At 35.1% G+C, this 26,253-nt stretch overlaps 1 protein-coding gene across 2 annotated transcripts in view; it reads right to left on the reverse strand.

Annotated features, from left to right (window-relative positions):
* Positions 1-26,253, reverse strand: part of FBN2 (fibrillin 2) — a 147,689-nt gene that overhangs the window by 23,428 nt on the left and 98,008 nt on the right. For both annotated transcript variants that reach the window (XM_015849661.2, XM_015849660.2), the window contains 20 exons: positions 25,058-25,183; positions 24,136-24,261; positions 23,665-23,787; positions 23,410-23,535; positions 22,299-22,424; positions 21,145-21,267; positions 20,161-20,283; positions 18,712-18,837; positions 16,577-16,699; positions 16,099-16,221; positions 10,785-10,946; positions 9,933-10,001; positions 9,467-9,592; positions 8,886-9,011; positions 8,101-8,253; positions 3,853-3,921; positions 3,229-3,354; positions 2,270-2,395; positions 1,723-1,848; positions 616-732 (listed from right to left, as the gene is read on the reverse strand). In XM_015849661.2, the coding sequence (XP_015705147.1) occupies positions 616-732; positions 1,723-1,848; positions 2,270-2,395; positions 3,229-3,354; positions 3,853-3,921; positions 8,101-8,253; positions 8,886-9,011; positions 9,467-9,592; positions 9,933-10,001; positions 10,785-10,946; positions 16,099-16,221; positions 16,577-16,699; positions 18,712-18,837; positions 20,161-20,283; positions 21,145-21,267; positions 22,299-22,424; positions 23,410-23,535; positions 23,665-23,787; positions 24,136-24,261; positions 25,058-25,183 (2,445 nt within the window). The remainder of the gene's footprint in view (positions 1-615; positions 733-1,722; positions 1,849-2,269; positions 2,396-3,228; positions 3,355-3,852; positions 3,922-8,100; positions 8,254-8,885; positions 9,012-9,466; positions 9,593-9,932; positions 10,002-10,784; positions 10,947-16,098; positions 16,222-16,576; positions 16,700-18,711; positions 18,838-20,160; positions 20,284-21,144; positions 21,268-22,298; positions 22,425-23,409; positions 23,536-23,664; positions 23,788-24,135; positions 24,262-25,057; positions 25,184-26,253) is intronic.

Below are 26,253 nucleotides of genomic sequence, written 5' to 3' on the forward strand. Positions count from 1 at the left end.
TTAAGAAGTCTATCCTTTAGCTGAGAAATCCTATTCTTTATCACAAGTATTAAAATTGTCCAAAACCATCGATATCCTCATGCTGTCCACTATTTAGGAATAGGAAATAGCAGTGTCTCTGAACAAGCAAAGTTCATCTCAGGAGAGTAGTAGATTTAGAAGATTAGTTGTGCTCGATTTCTTATTGCTGGCCTCTTCTTCACACTGTACAAAAATTTCAAATAATATAGCTAAATAAAGAATTTATTTTGAATTCCTAAGGTAATGCTGGTGTTGTGATATTACTCATACTTACCATGTGTGGTTCTTATGGTCTTTGCAAGTAGCAAAAGATGTGTGCTATAATTGCCCAATTAATCTATTTGTGTTGAGGGCTGCCTTACAATGTCAGTGAGCTGTAAGTTGGCCCCAGTGGTCCAGAGTTTCAGGGTTTACATTATCTCAAGCTGCCTAGGAATGCGTATTTTGAATTTTCAAAAATAATAATTGCTAACCTCTATTCCTGTATTCCATTAAATTCCCTAGAAGTCCAAATTTTAATTATTTAAATTATACAGTCTCCTTGGCATATTAAGCCAGCAGCAATGAAAGCAAAGTTTGGATTACATCACCTACCCATACAATCATTATTATGAGTTAATTCAAATCCTGGATAACACAGACAGTTATATGATCCAACAGTGTTTTTACATGTTCCATTTCCACATGGATGGCGTTCACATTCATCAACATCTGCAAATAGAAACAAAAGAGTATTCTGGAATTTATTTTCCCCAAGTACTGTGGTATATATGTGCATACTGTGATGGTATTCTAAGCCTCATGTGTTTTATGTATACTACTGATTTTTACAGCATGGTGTGTAAGCTCCTGGGTACATGTAAGACTGTAGGAACATTACATATGACACTTATTTTTCATTTGTATTCTAAAACGTACTCCTATTTGGAAATATAAAGAGCATATGTATTATCTCAAAGCATTCTGTGTTTTTATTTCCCCTAGTAATAATTCTTTGTTTCTTAATGTATGTTACCTATATGAATTCAGTACAAAGGATACAGCACCACAGCCCTTGAACTGTCTGAAATGTAACATAGGCATTTTATTTTTATGCACATGAAAATCTGCTGAAAATGCTCCATATTGGAGTTGTGTAATTGTTCACAATATAGTTTCTATAAGCAAAATTATGATACCAGTAGTGCATCAAGAATTATAAACTTTGCCTATGATGTCTTGTATATACCCACTTTTTAAAGTGCTACAAATTCAGTACTTTCTACTTTCTGCTCAAGTAGTCTTTGGAGTTTCACAAGGATCTGAACCACACTTAGACTGTAATCACTTAGATCTTGTGGACTTTCTGAAACATTTTTGTTTATTTGCAGGTATAAATTTTCCTGTGGAATAGTTTTCATAACTTCAAAACTCTTATCACATCACCTGTAAGCTTTTCTTTCAAAAATGTATTTCTGTGAAAATAGGATTAACACATTCTTCAGTAACATGGAGCTACTTCTGGGAATACTGTAATTTGTTCTCCAACTGATATATTTACTCTAGTGACAACTTCATATGCTTTATTCATAGCATTCAAAAACACACAAACAGTCTTTTTTAATGCCAATGTATACTTCTTATACTATTAAAAATTCATATCTAGATTCACTCCCTTCTGTCTCCACTTTGTTCTTAAACGAAAGCATTTTCTTTCCATACCCATGCACATAGTCTGGTCTTGAGATGCCTTAAAACCATTGTGACATATGCATTGGTAACTTCCTTGCATGTCCACACACAAACCATGACTGCAAACATTAGGAATTTCCAGACATTCATTGCGATCTATAACAAAAACATAAAACAGATGGTACACATTATTGACTTTTATTATTCATTCATTTTACACAAACATGTTCTTACAATCTGTTATTATAATTAAACCCAGATTCAAAATTATCCACAACCAAATCTGAATCATAACAAAAATTCATTTTATAAGAACTTCTTGCCTATACACCTCAAGGTCAAAACTACTGTTAATATTTGGTTGATACCTCAAGAATGTTCTTTAAAAATTTTACTGTGTCTTTTCATCCCTTGTACAGAGAAACAGCTATAAAATAAAAACTGTTTCATAAAATACACATTAGAATATGCAAGACAACAGAAAATAAATGTTGCTTTTACTCTTCAAGAGAATCAAGTACAGACCTTTGCGTAGGTACAAACAGATTCAGACTACAAAAATAAACTGATTTCTTACCAACACAGGCACCATTGGGTGAAAGTTTAAAACCAGCAGCACATTCACAGCGGTAACTACCAGGACTGTTGATACAGTCTGCATTTCTCTGACAGAGATTGTCTCCATTACTGCACTCGTCAATATCTGAAATACCAAGTGTCAAAGTCAAAAACCACAAGATACTTATTTCTGTTTTAGTATTTGGACTGTATTGTCATTCATATGCAAGACTGATCTTTTTAAGCTGCCCTCAACCAAGCACGAAGATGCTAACCTTCAGCTTCTTGTGCCATAAATGCAAACAAAAGGCAAAATCAACAGCATTTCATCAACAGCACTCTTTCTGGACGAAGGAAAATCCTATGAATCCAAGTCACAACACACAGAAGCAGCCATGCAATTTTAAAGGGATGCATAAATCAACTAATTCTTTGTATTAAGTTCCTCTGTGCCTTTGCATATGTTAAAGAAAACATATTTTTAGGTAAAAAATAAGTTGCCACACAGATTTTTAGCATTTAAGGCACAAGTGTCTTCATCATTTCTGCTAGTCCCTTAAATACCAACAGTAAAACTCCTACTGACTTTAGGACACATACACTTTACTTCTACATTTTACAAATATCTGATTCTTGTTTACCTATAAAACCATGGATGAACAGACAGAAGAAGGAAATATCAAGGGAAGCTCTTATCTGAGCAAGCTTTAAGAACAAAAATTAAATTACCTCCCCATAAGTATTTCATTTACTTCTATCTTAGGAGTCAGTGCTCTACTTGATACAAAATAATGACAAATCAAGTGTATGTGTATATGTATTAAAGACAAACATATCACAGCACATTTATAATAGACTAAAACCCTACAAGAACTTGTCAATAAGAGTTTCAAAAATGTGTAAATTATTTTTTCTCCTGTTCATTAAGATAAGTATGCTCACTGGGACTAGGTAGAAAATAACATCACTTCAAATCACCTTCACAGACCAAGAGCAGGTCATTGTAGCTGAATCCAGTTGGGCATTCACAGCGGAAGCTGCCAATCTGATTGATGCAAACACCATTTGCACAGATTCCTGGGATTTCTTTACATTCATCAATATCTGAAATTCAAATGAGCTGGTCAGTTCTTGTGGCTTTACATACTGCACACATTCGCAATTTCACTGTTTTTTACAGAACTTAGAGATTCTTTTTTACTCAAGTTATACACAGGACATATGTTCACTATGAGAAAAAGTAAATTATGTGATGTTCAGTAAGTGATAGAGAGAAATTCTAAGTATTAGACAAGATTCAGAACTGTTACAAATGTGCTAATAAGTCAATCAACATTTTTGAAGGCAAAATTCTTCACCTTATCTATTAAAATTCAAACCTATGAAACAGGATGGAGGAGGAGTGAAAAAAAAAGCACTAACAAAATGTAGGAATCAAAGAATATAAAAATCAAATCATTATAAGTTTGGTCTCACAGTGTGTCAACTTGAAGACTACAAAATGAACACAGATTTTATTTTATGAAATATTCATTTTTGTACTATCTGCAGCAATCTGATGTGTTAAGAATCGTTGGTTAAAATAAGTTTATTCAAACTTACCAACAGCCTTTCCAGTATGAATGTCAAAAGTAAAGCCAGGAATATTACCACATATGTTCTTGAATTCAGCTAGAGCAAATAAGAGAAAAATGTATTTTTAGTATTTATAGATCTCCCAATTACTTGTAATTTTCTCAGAGCTGATATAAGCCAAATACACTTAGAAGAAGGAGCCACTGTGTCCTGTACAAATGAATGCTGAAAATTCAAGTTGCCAAATGAACATAAATGCAGCACTAATTCATACCTGTCTTTTTGCAAATTTTCACAGACTGGCACAAGAACAACTGTCTGACTTGAGAAAGCAAAGCTTCAGGTTTTGTTTTAAATAGAACTCCGTAACTTGCCTATTAAGATTTGTTTCTGCTTTCTAGAAGCCTGCACTGAGAATTTGCAGCAAGAGTTTCAGAAAGAAGGAAAAAATGCAACATCTGTAACTATCCTTCTCTGACAATGCTATCGCTGTCCTTTTTTGTAAATTTTACTGTAGCTTAGTTGCACTGAACTGAGGAGAGGATGGACACTTTACTTTGAAAAAGGTGCTTCAAAAAGAGCACTGTTTCAATATACTCACTGTATACCCGCTTCCCCAGTACATCTTGAGAATGGAAGTTGGACTGGATGGCTGCCTTCTGAAAGGATAACATCTGGAGACTCTATAAAAGCTTTGTCCACTACTAATCTGGATGAGAACCCTACAGTAAATCTGTACTCTGACAGCTACTATTCAGTGAGAGTGCGCATACAAACTTAACTCTAAACCTAAAATTTAGACAAATTATTAAGGCATCTTTTCCAGCACAATTAGTAAAAAGGAAGACCCTTCTTTTTTTCCATGAACAGGGATCTCCCATCTGGTGTGTCGATAGTTTACTTCTCTACTGGCTACTGTCTGAATTTCTTGATTCTCTGTATTTTAGTGGTAGCTTTCATTACCTTAAGATTTTGTAAAGTTTAATTACCAGGGTTATAACTTGAATAGTTCTTGTCTTCCTGAAATAAAATAGATATTAATTTCAGCAAATGTAGTTGATTGTTGCTCAGAATACGATTTGGCAAAATAATTTTTTCACATTCAACCATCTTTGTTATTTCTGTAGGTAGCTGAGTAGGATCCAACATCTGAACCACAGCATTTTCTTCTGTCTTCTGTCGTGTTCTGTAATGACTGTTTAATGCCTTCTGAGGTTTGTCTTGCACTACAGAACAGAGAGTCTTAGAGCTCACTGTCACCGTACTATAACATCCAGCAACTTTCTGCTCTTTTGTATCAGCAAGTGTAAGATATAAGGTTTTCTTTTTAACAGAGATTTATGCTATTTACTACTGTCAGTAAATCTGTGAAATATACAATATACTTGCTAAGGAGAGAGCCTAATGTTTACTACCCTGTCCTGATGGACAATGACAACCGATTCCTGTCATAATGCCTAACATTAGCTCTGGGACAATTGAGGAACAGCTTTGAAGGCTGCAATATTTTACATTTTATTTAATAGAGATCTTTCAATTTTTTTTCCCCCATTTGCACTGTGTAGAAAAACAACATGTAATACATCAAGACTGCAGCATAAAGCTTTCATAAAAGAGTGCCAAATAAACAATATACAAACACTCCAGAGATTTACTTTCTGCAAGCTTGCCTTTGCAACTATTTTTTAAAGACAATTTCCAAAAACCACATACTTTTCACTGTATTATTTTTCATAGGACAAAAAGATCTAACACATAATATGGAAAAAACACTCTGAAGTCAAACACTTTCAAAATGATCCAACCATGAAAAAAGTTATGCAAATACCTGGCTACTTTGTAACACTGAAGCAGCTTTATACACTTCTCTGGGTGGAAAAAAAAACTGTCACAGGAATGATAAACTCGTTCATGCCTTTACAGTAATGTCTATGATCTGTATAATGAGTAATCCTAAGCAATGTAATCTTTACTATTTGAGGGCAGAAGAGGTTGATTGTTGTTGAGCATAAATGCATGAAATGGAAGAAAAAAAAATCACAAAGAAAAAGCTGGCATGTGAAGTTCACTTAGAGGAACAATACAATTTTCATCAGAGCAGAATAATGCTTTTAATGAGCTACTGAGCTCAGTCTAGCAACTGGATAAGGTCACTGTATCTTAATCCCTGTCTGTGATGTTTAGCCCTCTCCTAGATTTCAAAACTGATTATATCTTGTAACTTCAGCTACTCAACCATTCACACTAGCAATTTGTGTTTGATCCCTTACACAATATATTTTCATTGTGAAAAGAGGATCAGTTGTGTTTCCAAATACAGGAAAGGCACTTAAAACAGCTAACAAGGCAATGCTTAAGTAGTTCAGGAAACATTTTCACCCCACTTGAAGACTTGCAGACTGTCTCAGTGAAATTATTCTAGCAACGGTTTAAAAATGGCAGAAGTTTTCGAGAACCTGTCATACCAGTTTAAAAGAACAATTCTTTCCTCTGAGTGAGAATATTAACTGCACGAATCCCTGCAAGTATTTTGCTGCATTTTCTCATTGCATTGTCATCAAAATGACAATTTTATGGCACAGAAACAAATGACTGTGGGAAAGAATTTTATGAGCTCTCTGTGATAGCAAATAAGTTTATTCCCTCTTGTTTTCATCTCTGATTCCTGACTGCTATGAATACTCCTTCATTTTCCCTTCTTCTACTTAAGGAAGGAATGGAAGAGGGTGTTTTTCTTTTCAGTCCTATTTTCCTCCTCTTTACTGCTTGTGGGAGAAAATCTTCCCAAAATTATATGCTGTTTCCCTTACATCACAAGAATATATATGGAATAGAAGGAATATATTATTTACACTAACACCACAGACAATGCACCCACAAGAGGTATGGCTTTAGCAGCATTAGCTCAGTGCAAAGTCGATTAAATAGTAAAATGTATCTGTACAGAACAGGTTTTTTTGGTGTTCTCTTTTTTCTTTCCCTCCCAATCTAGGAAAGCTCTTTCTATAAATGTAAGAATCTTTTAATGAGGTCCAGGTGCTCCTGTCAGGTTTCCAAGCTGGTAATTCTCTGACCAATGATTTTTCCTTGAAAGTTGAGCTTTCCAGGGTGATTTGTTCCAGGCAAGAGACTCCATAAAGATTAACTGAAAAGAACTGAAGACCTTATTATTTTCACCCTATTTTGCAGAATTAAATTTTGACTTTCCTTTAGCGTGTCCTGCTTACTGAGCTTTTGCAAGCTCATCATCTTCAGTAGACGTAATGTAAAAGCAACAAAGAGGATCATGCTCAGTCTTGAGACACAAATGAAAAATCTGGAAAGGTTAACATACTTAAGTAGTGAAACACAATCTTACTCTTCTGACAGAGATTAGAACTACCTGGATAAATGCATTCACCAGCAATTCAGTTACTGAATTATATTACCCTAAATTACCCAATCATAAATCCTGTATGATTGATCAGGCAACAGATATCTTCATCCTAGTATCACTGCATGCTGACTGCTTTTCCAGAAACCTCAAGCAGACAGCTTTAGAGGAGTTCTGTCATCACATACTCTTATGCTTGTTTATGCCTTGTATGTCAGTCTAGTCTTACCATCACAAACATAGATTTTTGACATATAGATATGTCTGAATTAAATTTTATGTCCATACAGGACCTGTGAAAGCCTTTGTATTTGTTAGAAAGAAAGATCAATAGCATACTCATTTTATAGAGCCATTTTATAAAATCCTGACGCTTCATGTCTCATTGAGGAAAAAAAAAAAAAAAAAGTAAATAGTTAGATCTAACTATAACAAACACATTTTAGTTACAGGGCTAACATGCTCCCCCTGATGATGGAAAGGTCAGTCTTATATTTTCCAGGCTTTTTTACTTAGCCCCATACCAGGAGACCTAGCAGTATTTTTTTCCTTTGTCCTTGACCTCATGGGAAGCTTAGAGGGAAAAATCTGCATACTCTTCCTAGATATTTTATTTCACCTGTGTGAATGACTGTTTCCCTCAAGCATTCAAGCTGTATTTTTCCACTCAATACGGAGTGATACTGCAAGAATTGAAGAAGTATTAATTCCTTCCTAGCACAGCCAGACTTAATCCAGCCAGTGAGAAGATGACAGAGTATTATCTCTTGGGAATGATGGCAAACATGTTTTGTTTTTTTTTCTGGCTGAAATATTAACTTTAGTTAATATGTCAAAGGAACAGATGAGCAAAGTGGCAACAAAAAAAGGTGCGGGGAGGGAATGATTATGGTGGGCTTTACCTGTTCCTGGAGTTGGACATGGTTCACATGGTTTATTCCAGGCTTTCCCAACATTGTATGTGCAGCAGCACATCCTTTTGGTTACATTGAAGGGCAGTTCATTCTCACAGGTGGTTCCATTATAACTTCTGTAGCAAAAGCTTTTCCTCATGTCTAGATGTAAGTAAAGAATCACTTACAAAGTCAGCAACAAACAGACTTAACTTAATAGTCTATGACGGAGGACTCCGGCTACAGAACACAACTGAAATACATGCCCAGATTCATTTAAAAAGAATTTAAGGACTGCAGTTATCTGCTTTCCTTATATTATTTGCATATTATATATTATTTCCTTGTACTAGACATATCTGAAATTTGGCATATTTTCAAGACAAAGGAGTAAAAGCAATATTCCTATGGAATAAGAAACAAAATGTAGATGTTTACTGGATCCAATTATATATCAAAACCTACTTGAAAATGGCTAGGGAAAAATTAAAAATATTTCTGAGTTCTATTAAAGAATAAGACCATGAGAACACTGGTAGTTGTCTGGATCTCTTTTCAGGCTACAAAACTTTACATTCTCAGAGTTAAAGGTAAGAAAAAGCAATATAAGAATTTAAATTTATATAAAGCGCAAATAAACTGTAAGTATACTGCTATGAAGTTTCAGTTTTCTGTCAAAAGATTTCTAAGAGATTAGAAATGACCATGTCAAAAAGGAAATTTTAGAGCAGAGAATCTTATTCCAAAACTAGCTGATACCTACACAGCTCTAATAAAGATAATATTCTACATACCCATACAGTTATGTCCTCCATTGACTTGCATATATTCAGGAGGGCAAATGCAGGTGTAGTTTCCCAGGGTATTGTAACAGGTCCCAGGGCCACAGACACCAGGATGTGCAACACACTCATCAATATCTGCAGACCAATTGAAAACACTACAGTTAACAAAGGGAAAGAGGACCAGGCCCTGGCAAGTATTTCTGAGAAATATGTCCATAAAAAATCACATTAATATATCAAAAATGCTGCATTTAAAGGCTAGCTTAGAAAGCACTGCTTTGATTTGAGTCAGTGAGGATCTAGGCAATATAAAGCATTAAACTGAAAATCCGGAAATCATTAACAGCCACCTTACATGTGTATTACATAATGCCTATATTTAGCTGAGATCTAGTGTATGAACATTAGTATATGCAAATGTTATATTGCAAACTTCATATTAATCCTACCAGGAACACCAAAGATGTTGATTCAAGAGATTTTAGGCAAGTGTGTGAATGCTATATCTACTTATGAATTTAAGACTGAAAGCAGAAGTATTTTTCACCATAATTAAATTGTGAAAAAGAAGACCATTTCAAGGACTCAACCTTCACAGATTCTTGTCTCTTCACTGAGGTAGTAGCCTTTTGGACATTCACACTGGAAGCTGCCAAAAGTATTGATGCAATTTCCACCTTGGCAGAGACCTGGCAGCTCCTGACATTCATCAATGTCTAAAAACAAAGGCAAAAATTTATTTTCAATCTACTATGAAAAGAAACAAGAGACCAAGAGTATTCCCCTAAAATTTTACAGATCGGTAGATTTTAACTGCCATGTGGACTCTTTTTGCTTCTAAATCACACTTCATGAAGGCATGGATGAAAACATTTATTTTCCTAGAGAAACACTGGATCTCTCCAATATTCTTTTACAATGCTCCTTTCTATTTTTGTACAACTTATATTAGTGCAGGTTTCCACTGCAATTAACGTAACAACTTCTTCAATACACAGTTCCTGTATATCAACTCTATTTACTGTTTATCTTGATAGTCACTTATGGTGGACTCACCTTCTAAAATAATAGTGATGGGATTTGGTCTGAACCCTTCTCCTCCTGGACAAAGAGTATTGTATTCCGCTAAGCCATTGAAAGAGAGAGCATATCAGTCATAAGTATAAAACACTAACAATAGAAACACAGCATTTCATAAGTGTATTAATGATTCTCTTTCACTACAACCATTGGTTTTCTACCCTCCTTGGTCTACTCAAATAAACAAAACCAGTTTAAAAAATGACATTAGTGTAAAATCAAGGATATTACCTTACTTGTAAACTCTGCTTTAAACATTGTCATAAGCTCAAACATTCTTATAGGCAAGTACAATGCTATTTTCTCTATACGGAGCCTGTATAAGGCATACTATATGCACCCTACTGAGCTTTTACTGGTTCTTTTAGTAAAATAAGTCACTACACAATACATATAACTATACATTAAAATCGAATTTTATACTACTTTGAGACTGTTCAGATTTGTAAGCATGACATTTCTTTCGCATTACCCATTCAAAGAACTTCAAAGATCTACAAAGTTATTAGGTATTATCAAACAACAGTTCTGAAATTACTGGACTGACTTAGAGATTGCTATGTAACAGTTACCAAAACTCTCACTTGAGAGCTACCACCATTCTTCAGACTGAAGCATTAGGCTTTTTTTACTTTCCCCCTGCTAGTGTGGAGATGACAACTAAGAATTCCTAATAGATGCCTACAGTATTCAGGTTCTTGAAGGAAACTGGCTTCATAAACAAAAACCTAACAGTGATAGAGTAGAAGATTTCAGATATATTTTATATCCTTTATTAGTATATTCTATAATAGGTGGGAGAGGGAGACTAAGAGAACATTTCCTTACTGCTATTTACAGAGGGACATGTTTCACAGGGGTTTCCCCAAGCCTTTCCCAGAGAGCAGCAGCAGGAGGAACGACTGACTCCAACTCCTATTTCAGTATTGCAGGACAGGCTTCCATCCCCTCGTGGTCCATACTTCAGGTAGCAATTGCCAACACGATTATCTATGTATAAAGCACATGAGTACAGATGTAGACAACAACATATGCAAAGAAAAAGTAGGAATTCATTTTAACATTCAATTTCTAGAAGTAAGAAGTCTGATAACACTTATTTTAAAGTCACCAACAAGCTGGAAACACACATGTACAGTTACTGATGTTGCAAGAGAAAGCATGGAGAAAGGGTAGCTTCAGTTTCCTTAATATCCAGAGATCATTTTAATTGTCTGCCTTTCAAAATGCATGATTCCCTAATGTAGGACATCCACTATTTCCAATCTTTAAATAAAAAAAACCAAACAACAGAAAACTTGCTGCAGTTTACTGATAATACTTTTTCTCTATCTTATGACTTTCACTGGACTTTATTTATTTTCTGTGGAATTCAGAAGAAGCTGTCTACTTTTCTATGGAATTACAAAATAAAGTTCCATCTGCTGGAAGAGTTTTACTTGCAAATAAATTCTCAAAAAAACATTATTATTTAAACAAATAATCTAGATTTCCAGTTAGTTTACTCAAACTACAATATTGTGATAAGGATAACTGTTAGCATTGGCTGAAGAAGCAATGAGCCTGTTAAGAGAAATAAAGCTATGAGTTTTCTTTTTACTGTCAATATTATCTCTTTGTGCTCCATAAATGGAAAGAAACTAACAATGAGACATAAATACAAGGAATGAGAAGTCAGCCAACTACTACAGTATTTCTTATCATAATCAAATAAGAAGGACAGAAATTGCCTCAAAGTTAATGTTATAATTTTAAAGATCAGATCTACAAACTAACTTGATATCAAAAGTTACCTTAAAAGAAGCATAGAAACACACTTGACAAGCAAAGGAGTAGTGTAAAGGTCATACTTCCTGCATTTTTACAATTCTTGTTAATGGTATAACTAAAAAACACATAAATGAATTTTTGAATGGTTTAACAAACGTATATCTCACAAGTAAATACTGTATTTTTAATTTACCGCTTGTCTCATAGAATCCTAGAATCATAGAATTATCCAAGTTGATGCTGCAGTCTTAGCTTAAATCAATTAATCAATCTTTCAGCTTTCCAAATAATTTATATTTAATCATTAATAGACAAATTCAGGTTATCTTTCTGTCCAGAAATTTTAATTGCATGTAGAAACAGATGACAGAAAATAAATATGTTCCTGGGCACAAGGTATTCTACAGCAAATGTCAGTATCTAAACATAAATTATCACTGTTGTAAAATGCTCAGTTAAGGGTTGAATGGAACAGACATACTTATATCATGGGCCTCTGATGCTAAGAGAAGCAGGTTCTCTTTATCCTTCTAGGAACAAGAGGCCAGACTTATCTGAAATCACTGACCATATTAAGAGTGGAAGTACATTTTTACTAATTAAAATTAAATTTATTACCATACTTTTTTTATTTATTACCAGATTCCTGGTAATAAATACAAGTTTTACAATCTGTTAAGGCTGAGAAAAAAGGTATATCCTGTTGTTGTCATTATGGAATTCAGCTGAAATAATCCAAACACAGTTATTCTCAGAACACCTACATGCTCATGCTCTCAAAGGAACTGCACACTCCTCTCCATTTGCGACAGCACAAAACATCTGCCTTTTTAAGAGAAGCCAAGAAGAGATTTGGCTTCATTCTTCTTGTGAGAAGTGCTAATAACAAAAAGAGTATTCTGGAACATGGCTCAAACCAGTGGACCGCAGGTCCATTATGAGCCATAGGAGATGATAGTCCTTGGAAAGAGGGCAGACAGTGGAATTCTCTAGTAGAGAATCTACACCGAGTTCATAATGGGTTTTATGTTTCAGTTTACTACTCATATGAATTGCCTTGACAAGGCACCATGTTCTTTTTTTTTGCCAAGGATAATATTTCTGCTCCTTCCGAGAGGAAAAATTCCATTTTTGCTCGAGGGTGCAAGAGATAGTTACAGCTGAAGAGAACCAGAAGTGCTATTCTTTGACATTCCTGGAACACTTCTTTCTGCAAAACTTTTGTGCTTCTGAAGAAAGAAATCTTTGTTTTTCTTGGTAATGCCTGTTATGGTCTGTGTTTTTTTTCCAAGTGACTACAGTCTTGGAGTGAAAATTGGATAAGGCTTGACAGTTGCAAATGAAACAAACTTCATCATTAGTGAAACTGTAATTTGGACTTGCAGCTCTGAGACAATAAATAACCCCAAGTGAACTGAACTTTAGTTCGTCCCTGTTTGGATTGCCTAAGTCAGCAAAGCAGAGACATCCAAAGCATACAACCTCTGGAACAAGAAGTAGTATGGCTGTATTTGAATGGCAAATGTTTTCCCGTGTTAATCCATTTAACTCTCTATAAATATTACTAGTAAGAGCTGCTGATGAAAGAAAAAATAGAAAAACCTAGCAATGTTTATAATCACATAAAATAGTATAAGTAAGACGCCTTTATTAGCATTTGATTCCCTCATCTCTTAAAGATCGCTACCATGTCATTTTATTAATGGAGCAGGACTTCTGTTATCTTACTCTGATGATATTTCAAGGAAACTGTAGGCTTTGGATGCCCCCTATTTAAAACAAAAACTGAATGTGTAGTGTTTTTTGCACTTCATCATTAAATCAGGCTGCACAAAAATGTGCACCTGAGTTACAACTCATTCAACATACATGCAAGAGGATTTCGGCTCTTTCACCATCTGAAACTGAATTTAAAAACATGCTTGCTCTTCTCTTCTGTAAAGGCAGTCATGGAGGAACTAAAGTTGGGGAAAGTGAAGAAAAGGAGAGATAGAAGAGTCTTCTTGTACTACAAAGACAGGCGTAATAGTGTTTCCTTAGGAAAGTAAGAACGATGGGACAGTATTTCTTTCACTTAATTCTTATACATTGTTTCATCAGAGAGGTAGGTCTTGCTTTCTCACTTGTGATTTTAAAGTTGCTATATTTACCCTAGAGGAAAGAAGGTTCCCTTCCAACTGAGGGAACCTTGCGGAACCACAGGACCCTTACTGAAGATATCATTGAGATAACTGGTTCCAAAGCAGAGTTACAACTCCTTATTTTTTTAGCAAAACACATATTAGCTAGCAGTAGAATTATTCAATCTCACAAGTATATTCAGAGGTTATTCAAATCATTTGATGATAATTCGGGGCTTGTGTGTTGATTACACACAGTCTCAGGCTGTAGAAAAGAATGAGGATCTTAGTGAAACGCTGAAGAAGGTGAGCCCCAGAGGCAGGATTTCATTACTTATGCTGAATCAACAGATAAGGAAAGCTAAGTTTGAGCCAAATAGCAACTGAAGAAGAAAAATATTAAGGCAGGCATTTTTAAAAAGTGTCTCTAGAAAACAAAAATGCGGATTTCCAGTTCAATGGGAATAGATTACATATATTCTCTTCCTATCCAAAAATTTCAGGTTAAAATATTTTGGAAAAATCATAGAACCCTTAGAGTTGGAGGTTAACATTAAAGAACAACCAGACCATCTCCCTTGCAAACAATGGGGACATCCACAGTTAGTGGACTGATCCAGACTCAACTTCAAAGTCTCCAGGGATAGAGGGACAGAGCTTCCACATCTCTGGGCAATCTGTTCCAGTGCCTCACCACTCTCACTGTAAAAGACTTTTGCCTTATATATAATGTACCCTCTATAAGCTTGAAATCATTTCCTCTTGTTGAATCAACACAGATTCTGCTAAGGAGTCTGTCCCTCATCTTTCCTAGAAAAGGAAATCTTTTAGCATCTTTAGATGCTGAAAGGTCACTATCAGGTCACCTCCCAGCCTTCTCCATGCTGAACAGCCCCAGCTCCCTCAGCCTGTCCTCATTTGAGAAGTGTTCCATCCCTCAGAGCCCTCTTCTGGACACACCAACAGATCCATGCCTCCCCTGTATTGAGGACTCCACATCTGGATGCTGTACTCCAGGTGACGTCTCACCAGCACAGAGCAGAGGGGCAAGATCACCTCCTTCGCCCTGCTGGCCATGCTGCTTTTAATGTGTTCCAGGATATGTTTGGCTTCCTGGGCTGTGAGCCCATGCTGCTGGCTCATGTCCAGCATCCCACCCACCAGTATCCCCAGCTCTTTTTCAGCAGGCCCGCACTCCATCCTTTCATCCCCTAGCTTGTATTGATAGTGGGGGTTGCCTCTACCCAGGAGTAAGACCTTGCATTTGTCTTTGTTTAACTGCATGAGTTTCACCTGGGCCCTCTTCTTAAGACCGCCTAGGTCTCTCTGGATGGCATCTCATCCCTCTGTTGTGTCAACTGCACCCCACAGCTTGGCGTCATCAGCAAACTTGCTGAGGGTGCACCTGACTCCACTGTCAATGTCATTAGTGAAGATATTAAAGAATATGCGAATAAATATGCGAATACTGGTTCCAGTAAGAGTTTCCTCTGGGAAACAACATTCACTACTAATCTCCATCCAGACACTGAGCCATTGACTCTTTTGATCAAAACTGATCAACACTGTGAACATCTCAAATAGGACTTACCTCCAGGATCCAGGAAAGCAACATAATGTGGTTGTTTTGGTGGTGTCATAATATAGTGTCAAATAAATATTATTGTAATTAATCAGAAAATTGAAAGAGGTGAAATTACCAATCTAAGCAAAACTGAGTTCCCAAAGCATTGAAATAACAGTGCTGTTTTCCAAATAAATAAAATAAATTGCCAAAAAGCTTTCCCAGGATGACATGACAGTCCTATAGCAAGTGGAAAATGTAATGAAAGCAGAAAAACGTAATGAAAGTTCACATTATATATGTACTAAACATAGTAGAGTTAACTACACAAATTACAGCAGGATCAGCACTAGAATACGCTTCTCACAGTGGTGGCTGAGTCACTATCTCTGGATGTATCTAAAAGCTGTTTGAATGTGGTGCTCAGGTCATGATTTAGTGGAGGGTTCTTAGAGTTAGGGTAGTATGGTTAGGCTGTGATTGGATTTGATGGTATTTATCTTTGAGGTCTTTCCTAACCTGAGCAATTCTAAGATTCTATGATTATTTTTGTATCCTGCTATTCTCACATTCTGCCCTGCCTTTGAACAGAAGCCAAAACTACTGTTGTTTGATATATCTAAAATCCATACAACACATATTTATTTATTTATTTCAATAGTAACACTTCAGGGTAGCTTTTACTTACCCACACAACCCACTCCAGTAGGATTCAGCTGGAAATCTGGAGGACAATTACATTCGTATCTCCCAGGAGTATTTACACAAAGACCATTAACACAGTTAATGGGATCAGCACATTCATCAATATCTGAAATAGGAAGGCTACATTTATAAATCCATTCACTGGATGGAAAAGAAGAAATATTTTACATTTTAAGTCAAAACAAGCAGGAAAATTTCAGATGCAAGTTATTTCTAAATGCAACTGAAGGAAAGAACTATAAATAATTCTTCAAGCAATTTATGTGTTAATAATTTTTGTACAGTTGCATATTTAAGAAGCATTAAATTAACTTAAATAAATTCACAGCATGTGATTAGCAGGGAAAAATGCATTTATATTGTTGCAAGAGATACAATGTGTGCTTTGTGAACTCTTGTTTCAATTAACTTGGTGCAATTAAAATATATTTTAGTCTTATATACAAACAGATGAAATATACCTGTGCAGTTTCCCCCAGTTCTATCTAGTTCATAGCCATCATCACAGATGCAATGAAACATTCCTGGTAGATTATTACAGGTACCAAATACACATATATTCTGGAAGGAGCATTCATCAATATCTAAAGAAATATATTAAGAACAGAAAGTTACATACAATTACCTCATTAATATTTATAATAGTGTACTACACTGCAAAATGTAAGCAGAGACACAAGCATCTTCTGAGTTGAAAACAAATAACATAGGAAAAAAATCTGCAGGTACTCTCAGATAGCAAGATTCCTAAGCAGCCAAAATCAAGCAACACTGCAAAGGGCTCTAGCTGCTCTAGCACGACCTTGTGAACTATTGGTAGCAAAGACAGACGGGAAAACAGAAAGCATTTATATAATTTTACAAAGCACTGTTAAATCTTCATTTGGAATTCTGGGTACAATACTCTGTTCAAGAGTAGTGAGCTAAAACTGGAACACATGTAACAAAGGAATATTAAAATGATCAGAGTAACAAAATGTCAGTGATGAACTTAGCATGCTTGCCTTAGACAAAGGTTGAGAAGTGATATAGTGCCCATTTACAAGACTATATGGGATTGAGTGACTTTCTGGGAGGGAGAAAGGAGAAAGAAAAAAGGATCCACTTTTAAGGGAAAATGAAATTTAAAATAAATGTTTAGTATCCAACAGACTGCTATTAATTTTAACTGGAAATTAAAGGAAGATTTCTAAGTACTGTTGAGAGTACAGCTATGAGATGACCTCCAAAATAGGTCAAGAACACAATTACTTTTAAAGTAAAACTTAGGAAAGGTACAGAAAGACTATGTCATTGAGAAGCTAATGTATGAACATCTCAAGGGAATTCTGATGAAATTAAATCAATTATTCATATTACAATTATTGCACTAAATCCAGGATTTGGATTTTATCCAGACTGAAGAAATTAGCCAAGGAGTTACTTTACAAAACGACAAATTAATACACCAATCTTTTTTTTTTTTAAGTAGAATTCGAAGTATTCAGCATTCATACAATTTTTTTCAAACTGTACAGATTAACCTATGTAATGCTTCCAGACTTCTACTGGAATCACAATAATATTCCAAGATTTTTTCCAGAATCTTCAATTTCTTAATCAGTGCACCATTGTGGATCAGCTTAAAACCCAAACTCTCATGATCTGCTGTCACAAGAATTAGGATATATATTTTTTGAAACACTGATTAGATAGTATGCATTGGATATTTTTATTAGAACATTGTTTTAATTATGGATTGGCAACTGAGCTGCACTGGGAAAATCACAAAGCAAGACAACAATATGCTGGAATTATAGTAGATCTAATGAGAACAATTGAGTAGCTAATTTCTCAGAAGCTTATGGCAGAAGTTTCATTTGTACATGTACTCCTGAATATGTGGATGTGCCAAATTATTGACTTTTAAAGACTACATTTTGTAGGCTGTTTTAAAAGTCTCATCATGAATTTTAACTTTCTTAAAAGTTAAGAGCTGTTTACCATTACAGAATAAATAAATTGAAAAGCTTTGGAGTATTAGTTACAAAGAATTTCTCGAACATACAATTTTCACATTAATCTAATAAAGGATGCAAAAACACATCAGGGAATAGAAAATGAACTTGGTTAGAGAGAAAATAACTTCTGTGTTTCAGACGATCTGCTACAACACTGAGGGAGAACAGATAACAATTAAAAACTCTCCAGGATACATTTTAAGGAGTGTTAGACTGCTCAAATACAGTGGTGATTTGCAAACTCTAAATTTTCTGGGAAAAAAAAATAATAATTAAAGATGAAGTCACTTAGGAAATACAAACTTCATTAAGTAAACACATTAAAGAAAACAGTGATTAATGTAGGACTTCCAACATATCATTCACTACCAAGAAAACAAAGAAAAACAGTCACGAATCCCAAAACTACAGAGCCAAACTGCACTCAGACTTTTGGACCATGATCAGGAAAACTTCCTCACTCATAGAAATCACTTTTATATGTCAAATTTATGCTGTGCAGTCTGCTTCCAGGTAGAAGTTCTTCAAGCAGTTCTTCTTGCTTTATAGCTGCCAATTCAAACTCAGAAAATAAATCTGAAGTGCTGGTAGCTTACCTTGGCATGACTTGCTGTCAGAGGCAGGAGTGAATCCCATCTCACACTCACAACGGTATGCACCAGGGACATTCAAACACTGTCCATTTTCACACAGATTAATATTTTCTGCACACTCGTCAACATCTGTGGGAAAGAGAAGGTTCCTTCAAAATAAAATCCTTCAAAATACAAAGAACTTTATTCTACCACTCAATGTTGCTGAGTACTACTGATATAACTCCAGTACTTAAATATTTCTACTTGAAGGTAACTTGTAATAAAGAAAAGCAAATCCAATGCAATTTCTAAATTGACTCCTTATGACTTCCTACTCAGCTATGAATCTTCTTGCATTATCAGAATTTAAATTTTTGTCCTAATGCAAGGTTTTCAGTTTAGCTTTGATAAATAAGATGAATGCTTTGCTTACAAAGTCAGAACTTTGTTCTTTATTTTATATTGCCATGTTATTTGAACAAAACTTTTTTTGTACACATTACTTAGATCATTGGTTCTTTAAAATGGTGTGACCCATTTACATTGCAAGATTTCCGTCAGCTATAAAAAGCATGATGGCAAGGGAAGGCATTCAGGCATTCAACACTGCAGTCATTGTAAGTGCTCAACAATTTGTCAGAGAAGCGTCTGATTGTTTAAACAAAATTTAATAAAGTTTCTTCTTTTTATTAATCAACATCTGGTATCCTATCTAATTTTTAAACAACAGATCTGAGATGCACTGCATTAATAATATGTTTTAAAGTTAATCACAAACTTGAAACACACAAGCTAGCAAAATCTGAAGACAGTACTTCTGAAATCAAGAACTCCCAATGCCAATTAGAAGACTTCTTATATAAGGTGTAAATTCATTTTTGGTCTAAACTTGTTAGCTAATAAATAAATTAACATGAATTTCTTTGTATTTAACTATTGTTAAGATGTACACCTTCGAACCTTTGAATTTGCTAACTACATGCAGAATATTTTAGAAATCTCCAGTACAGATATTATTGCATCTTCCACTTCAAGCAATAAAACACAGTAACTCAATGGCCAAGTTATGATCTACAAAAAAATCCTTAAACTTTATGCAGTTCTCTAACTTCAGGGTTACTTTGAAACACTGTGGTGCCAAACAGAGTTCGCTTTTAATAGCAAACAGCTACCAATGAATTTAAATGCAGAGATAACGAAGTTTATCAACTATTTTTGAAAGAGCAAATGCTTATTTGCTGTGAACATAGAAGTGCAGGAAGTTCACTCAACAATTAATCTCAGTGTATTTAGTTTGGCACACACATCTAGACGACAGTCAGCCACCTTTGTGAGAAGTTTCTTCAAGAGATGGGAAGAACACTGATTTTAAAATATACTTCAGAGTTTTTGGGCTTGAGTCTAACTTTGTTAAGTTTCCACACAACAGAAACCATAAGAGACAAATCAGCTTTCACAGAAACTACATACCAGAGCAAGAAAATCCATCCCCTGTGAATCCCTCAGCACAAGCACAGCGATATGACCCTGGGGTGTTCACACACTGAGCATTCACACTGCACTGGTGTGTTCCATTAGAACATTCATCAAGATCTGCACACCAGGGGCAAAAAATTACAAGTGTTAATATAGAAGATACAATACTTGCATGTAACTATCAAGCTTAAAAAAAAAAAAAAAACAAAAAAAAACCAACAACAAAAGGGGGGAAGGAGGGAAAGGGGGAAGGAGGAGGAGGACAACTAACTCTCCTGACCCTAATGACCTAATTTCTAATTTCTTTTCCAAATTCCTTCAAATATGACTTAGCTTCAGAATACAAAGTAAAATGTCATAATACTGTATTTTAACCTTCATACATTATACCAGTAAAATCTAACTCATATATGAAACTCTGATTCCACAGTTTTCAAAATGTTCTGTAAAAAAGGGTAATGTTTACAGTCTCTTACATAAAAAAGTTAAAAGCAAAGGCAAGAAGGCATAATTTGGCTGCAGCAGCCCAAAATAAAGTTTCCCATATGCTGAGTCTAATCTGCTCTATATTAGGTCTATCAACTACCTGTAGCATAGGATTAATACAGAAAATCTGTATTAAGGAACACAAATAATATCTTACTGGCAGGAAATCACAAACAAACTCAACTATATTTTTTACTACATTTTGTATTTTGCACATTTCAGACATTTCATACTAACTTTGTAAAATTTAATTCAGTAGGATGTTACACAGTCAGGCTTCTGAGAAAAAAAAATATAAATATATATATTATATATATATATAAATCCTTCAAAAACTCTAATCCCTGAAACCTAAGTATCCTCTATGCTCATCTAATCACAGAGTGCAGCTAAGAGAAAAATAATTATTTGCTTTTAATGTGGTATTCATAGTTCTACTGCATGCTTCATTAAAATAACAAGAGAGAAAACCTTAGTTTTCTATATACTTACCAATACATTTAATTCCATTTCCAAACCATCCCTCTCTGCAAGTACATTTAAAACTTCCTGGTACATTGACACATGAGGCATGCATATCACAGTTGTGAGCACTAATTTCACACTCATCCACATCTATAAGCACAAAATAAACTATCAGTATTTACAGTCAGGAACACCAGAATATTGCACAGATGCTCTTACATGTTGCTCATTCCCAGCATGGAGTTTTACAATCTTCTAAAAAACATGACTTCAAAAACATATAATGATTCAAGCAAATATCTTATAATTTAATAATAGTGATAACTGTATTTTCAGTTCTACTTTTAATATGCTTTTAATACGTTCTTTGTAAACATGAAAATAATAGTTTGATTTCCTACAGCTGCATTTTAGTGTAAAATTAAAGCTGTCCTATAGACACACCAGATATGCTGAAATGTCTAACAGATTAGATCTTTGGGTGAGCAAGCACATTTTAGTTACAGAAATTATTTTATTTATAAAAATTAACCAGAATAAATTCCTAAATGTAAAATTACAAGAGGAATTCTGTCAACCTTCCTAGAAAAGTAATTTTGGAAGAACTTAGCTTGCCTCAAGAGAGCTGACACAGTCTACAAAGGGAAATATATTATTGCAGGAAGTTGCATGGTTTGAAACTGAACTACTCTGATTCTTTAAAATTTGATAGCATGGGATAAAGGAAAGCATTTATTTTCTCTCTTACATAATCACTTCCTTTTTCATTCTTTTCCTCTACTGATTTCCATTTTGATCTTCTTCTTAGACTCCTGGGTCATTTCCTGCAGCTGTAGCTGGCACATGAGTTCATACCTTAAGTATGTACGACAAATAGTTCTGAAGGAATACTTTAACACCAATGCAAATGCACCAGGTCAGCCTAAATTTCATACCATAGATATTCCCCCGTTTTATTCAAGAACAAGGTTTGCCTTTAAAACTGCCATTAGCTACAAGGCCTTTTCAACCATTACTGATCCTGGAAACATGCTGACACATAGAACAGTTAGACTCCTACTCTTACTATCATGAAGAAACAACAACCTTGCTTGCATGTGAACACACCTGGGCATTTATTTTCCTTAAACTCAACTAAGATATGTATACATCATGACATACATGTTGGAAATTTGCTTTACCTGTGCATCCAGTGGTTCCTTTCTTGACTGAATATCCTAGCTGGCAGTGACAAATGAAGGAACCTTTAGTGTTCTCACACTCCCCAAACATACAAATGTTGGAATTCAAATCACATTCATTCACATCTGTAAGTGCACATAGATTTATCATTAGTTAAATACTGATGTCACCTAAAAGCATACTTTTCCTTTTGGAAAGCCATTGTTCAGGTAAAAAATGTCAGAAGCATGGTAGGAGAAGCTGTTGACTCCTTTGAGGGTGAAGTGGCATTGCTAAAAAATCTTGACAAATTAAAGGGCTGGGCATGAGGTTTAACAACAGCAACTGACAGATTCTGCACCTGTGACAGGTTAACTCTATCTATACATGCAGATGGAGGGGATAAGAGGTGGGGAGCAGTCCTGCAGAAAGGGATCGGGGTGTTCTGGCTGATGGCAAGACATCATGATGCAACAAAGTGCCCTGGAGCCCAAAGGGCCAACTGTACCTTGTGGTGCAGCAGGCCCAGTGCTGCCACTGGGCAAGGGGAGGGGCTGCCCCCTCTGCTCTGAACTGTGCAGCCTATGACTATTGAAAGGTTTAACGAACAGATATTCACAAAATATTATTTAAGTGACATAGCTCAATGAATTTAAAATAAATGAAACATTATATGCAAAAGGTGGTGGCTTCACATAAGCATCGAAACAAACTAAACATGTTAATGTAAACTGAAGAAATATTTTTATTTTGATTTCATTATAATCACTTATGATAATTTTCTGCAGTTGTGAGCACAAACTGAAATATTTGAAAGTGACATAATAATATGCTGGGGCATCCAAACATTGTCTTCTCAGTCACAGTGCTCTAGAGAAATTCCACAGCTGTGAGTAGATCAGTCCTGTTTTTGGAATTAGCTAATAACTCGATTCACACCTAGAGCTTTTTCAGTACTTCTTATACCCTTCCTGACATTTATACAGTAGCAAGAAAGATCTGCAGATGTTTTGTCTTCTACAATTTATGTACCATTCCAAAACCTTTTTTCAAGGATTCGGCAGAAAATCCCAAAATGTTACCTGTACAGTTTTTAGACTTTCATTACATTCAGTTCATACAGGTACTTACCAATGCAAGTTTTCATGTCCATAGAAGCCATAAATCCATCGTAACAGAGACAGCGATACTCCCCTGGAATGTTACTACATTGCCCTCCATCACATATATCTGGATTGTTTTCACATTCATCAATATCTGAAATAAAAGTAGAAAATAGTTCTTTCAAACTAGTGCAGACTTACAAATGATCATATTCATACTGGCTCAAATGCTGTAACTTTCAATACATTTTAAATGAAATCCAATAAAGATATTAAAGCATACCTGCACATGTCCTGACATCTGGCATGAGAGCATAGCCATCACTGCAGCTACATTCGTAGCTGCCTTCTGAGTTGGTGCAGTGGGTGTCACAGCCACCATTCATTATCATACATTCATCAATATCTGGGGAAGCAACATCAGTTGACAACATCAGTAAGTCCACTTTTATAAGGAAAACTCACCTCCTCTTGCAGTTTTACTTAGCAGAAGAATGAGTTCACCATTAACGATTCTGGTTTTTAGTTCTTACACTGTACTCTCCTGATTTTCATTTTGTCCAGCCTTTTGTCTTTAAATTGCATTTTCATATATGGGAGCAAGTAACTACTTTTAGTTGTTGCTTTTGTTCACATTTATTACTTGGGATGTTAAAATAAGTGCAAGAGACAACATGTGGAATGTAGTATGAAAGCCATATGAAATAACATTCGTGGCATTAAAAATATACAGCTGAAGGTATGTAGCACTTGCCTACACAGCCTTGTCTGTCAGCTGTGGCTTGGTATCCAGAGTTACAGGAACACTGGTATGTTCCAACCATGTTCACACAGTTGCCATTTCTGCAGAGATTGTCACTTAGCGAGCATTCATTTACATCTGGAAAAGAAGTATTTATACTGATTACTTACTAGCCAGAATGCAGACCATAACTTCTCAAATTCCAGAGAACAAGGATAAAAATAACATTTTAAACTAGTAGAATTCAAACATTCAATTTCTTGTTATTTTTATTTCTCAATTCAAGGTAGGAACCTCTGTGTAGAGGTATATAGACCTTGGTCTAGTGATCAAATACAGTGTGTATAGTGACCAAATGTTTGTTTTCTTCACCTTTCATTTCTGAATATTAACAGCAGCACATGCTGAATGCTGACCCTCAGAAAGTGCAATCTGCTTGATTATAAGCCAGTGTTTGATGCAGTAACTATGCATCAAACATAGCAATCAAATGGGCAAACTAATTTACAATTTTACATATTTTTCCTCTAGCTTTTTAGTTAAAAAAAAAAAAAAAAAAAAAGCAGAGCTGCTTTGCATTGTGGGGACAAAAAAACTTTTTTGTTATTGTAGGAACAAAGTTCACTTCGTACTTTTATGTCTTTAAATTGAAAGTTGTTAACATGAACAGTACAGTCCTTTGAGTTGCTTAATAATCCCTACAGGCCTGGTAAAATAATTCATTTTGAAGTCAGCAGTGTCAAGGGCACTGGAGATTTTATGGGGTCTGCTATAAGGTTTTAATTCAAATGTATTCATTTTATTTGAAGGTATTCCAAGGAAGATAAAGAATCCATACACAATATTCTGAAGTCACATCCCTACCAGTAATACACTGTACAAAATATTGCTCTTTTCAGAAAGCTGAAGACTATTATTCTTAGTTGAAACTCACCAATGCATTCCTCTTGTGATGGTGACAGCTCATGCCCCGCAGGACAGTCACACTGAAAACTCCCTTCTGTGTTCACACACATGCCACCTCTACATAGCAGAGGGTTGCGTTCACATTCATCAATATCTGGAAATAAATCATGATGAGTAAGCATAAATTCATTACTAAGGAGCAAAAAAGCGAATGGCAGTTGCCAGAGCCCGCAGGTGCCAAGCTCAGGAGCTCACAAATGAAACAACAGTTTAATTCAAGTAATGCTACTTCTTTCCTCATTCTGTGTAACAGGGCGAACAAAATACTATGGATTACTAAACTCTAAAGTTGGATTTATTTTATTTTCTTGGGGAAAAAAAAGACAACATTCAAAAGTAGTTACTCTAAGAGAAACAAGAAACAAGAAAAGAAAGCATCTGTTTGGATGGTTACTATTTTGAGCAATGTGTAAACATGATGAATTTTTCCAAAAGTGCTTTTTAATTCAACCAGATATGTCTTATGCATTGAAACTGTTGTCCATGAATTTCAATTAATGGGGACATATATGCAAACTTTTAACTGTTCAGTTTGAAATCTTCTGTTTAGATGATATGTGGCAGAGAAACATACTTCCTTTGTAGAACAAATAAGTAGAACATACAATGCAAACTGAGTATTTGACTCACAAACTTGATAAATACAGCCAAAGCTACAGACAGACAGAAAGAATTACAAACAAAAAACTCCTATGAATGCAGGATATGGTCCCACTTTTGGACTCCCAGGAAGAACTATTACTAGCCTTTTTTGAAATGGGTGACTTTTATTCAAATAGGTAAACTGGTGTTACATTTGGTTAGCCTGAGAGATTAGCTCAGGCATCACAGGATTCTGCAAGTTATTCAAATTAAGGGAAAAACTGACTGATGACAGAATCCAACTTCTTTCTTAATATACTCCTGTTTGGATAATCCTCAAAGCTCCAAGATGTTTTTATTTAGAATTACTCCTTCCTTTTCTTAGTTTCTCCAAAAGGTCCTCAAGAAGTTATTTTTCTTCTTATTATTATTTTTTTTCATTCTGTTTATTACTCTGACATCTTGGTTCCCTGTCTGGCTTACAGAAAACAAACAGTATTCACTCTTTGCATTTGAACTTCATCTCTCCTGAAGGTTTCCATAGTTTAGCTCCCTTGTTATGTTAATCTGTAATTCAGGGAG

The sequence above is a fragment of the Coturnix japonica genome, chromosome Z, assembly GCF_001577835.2.
Source record: "Coturnix japonica isolate 7356 chromosome Z, Coturnix japonica 2.1, whole genome shotgun sequence".
NCBI classification, from domain to species: domain Eukaryota; kingdom Metazoa; phylum Chordata; class Aves; order Galliformes; family Phasianidae; genus Coturnix; species Coturnix japonica.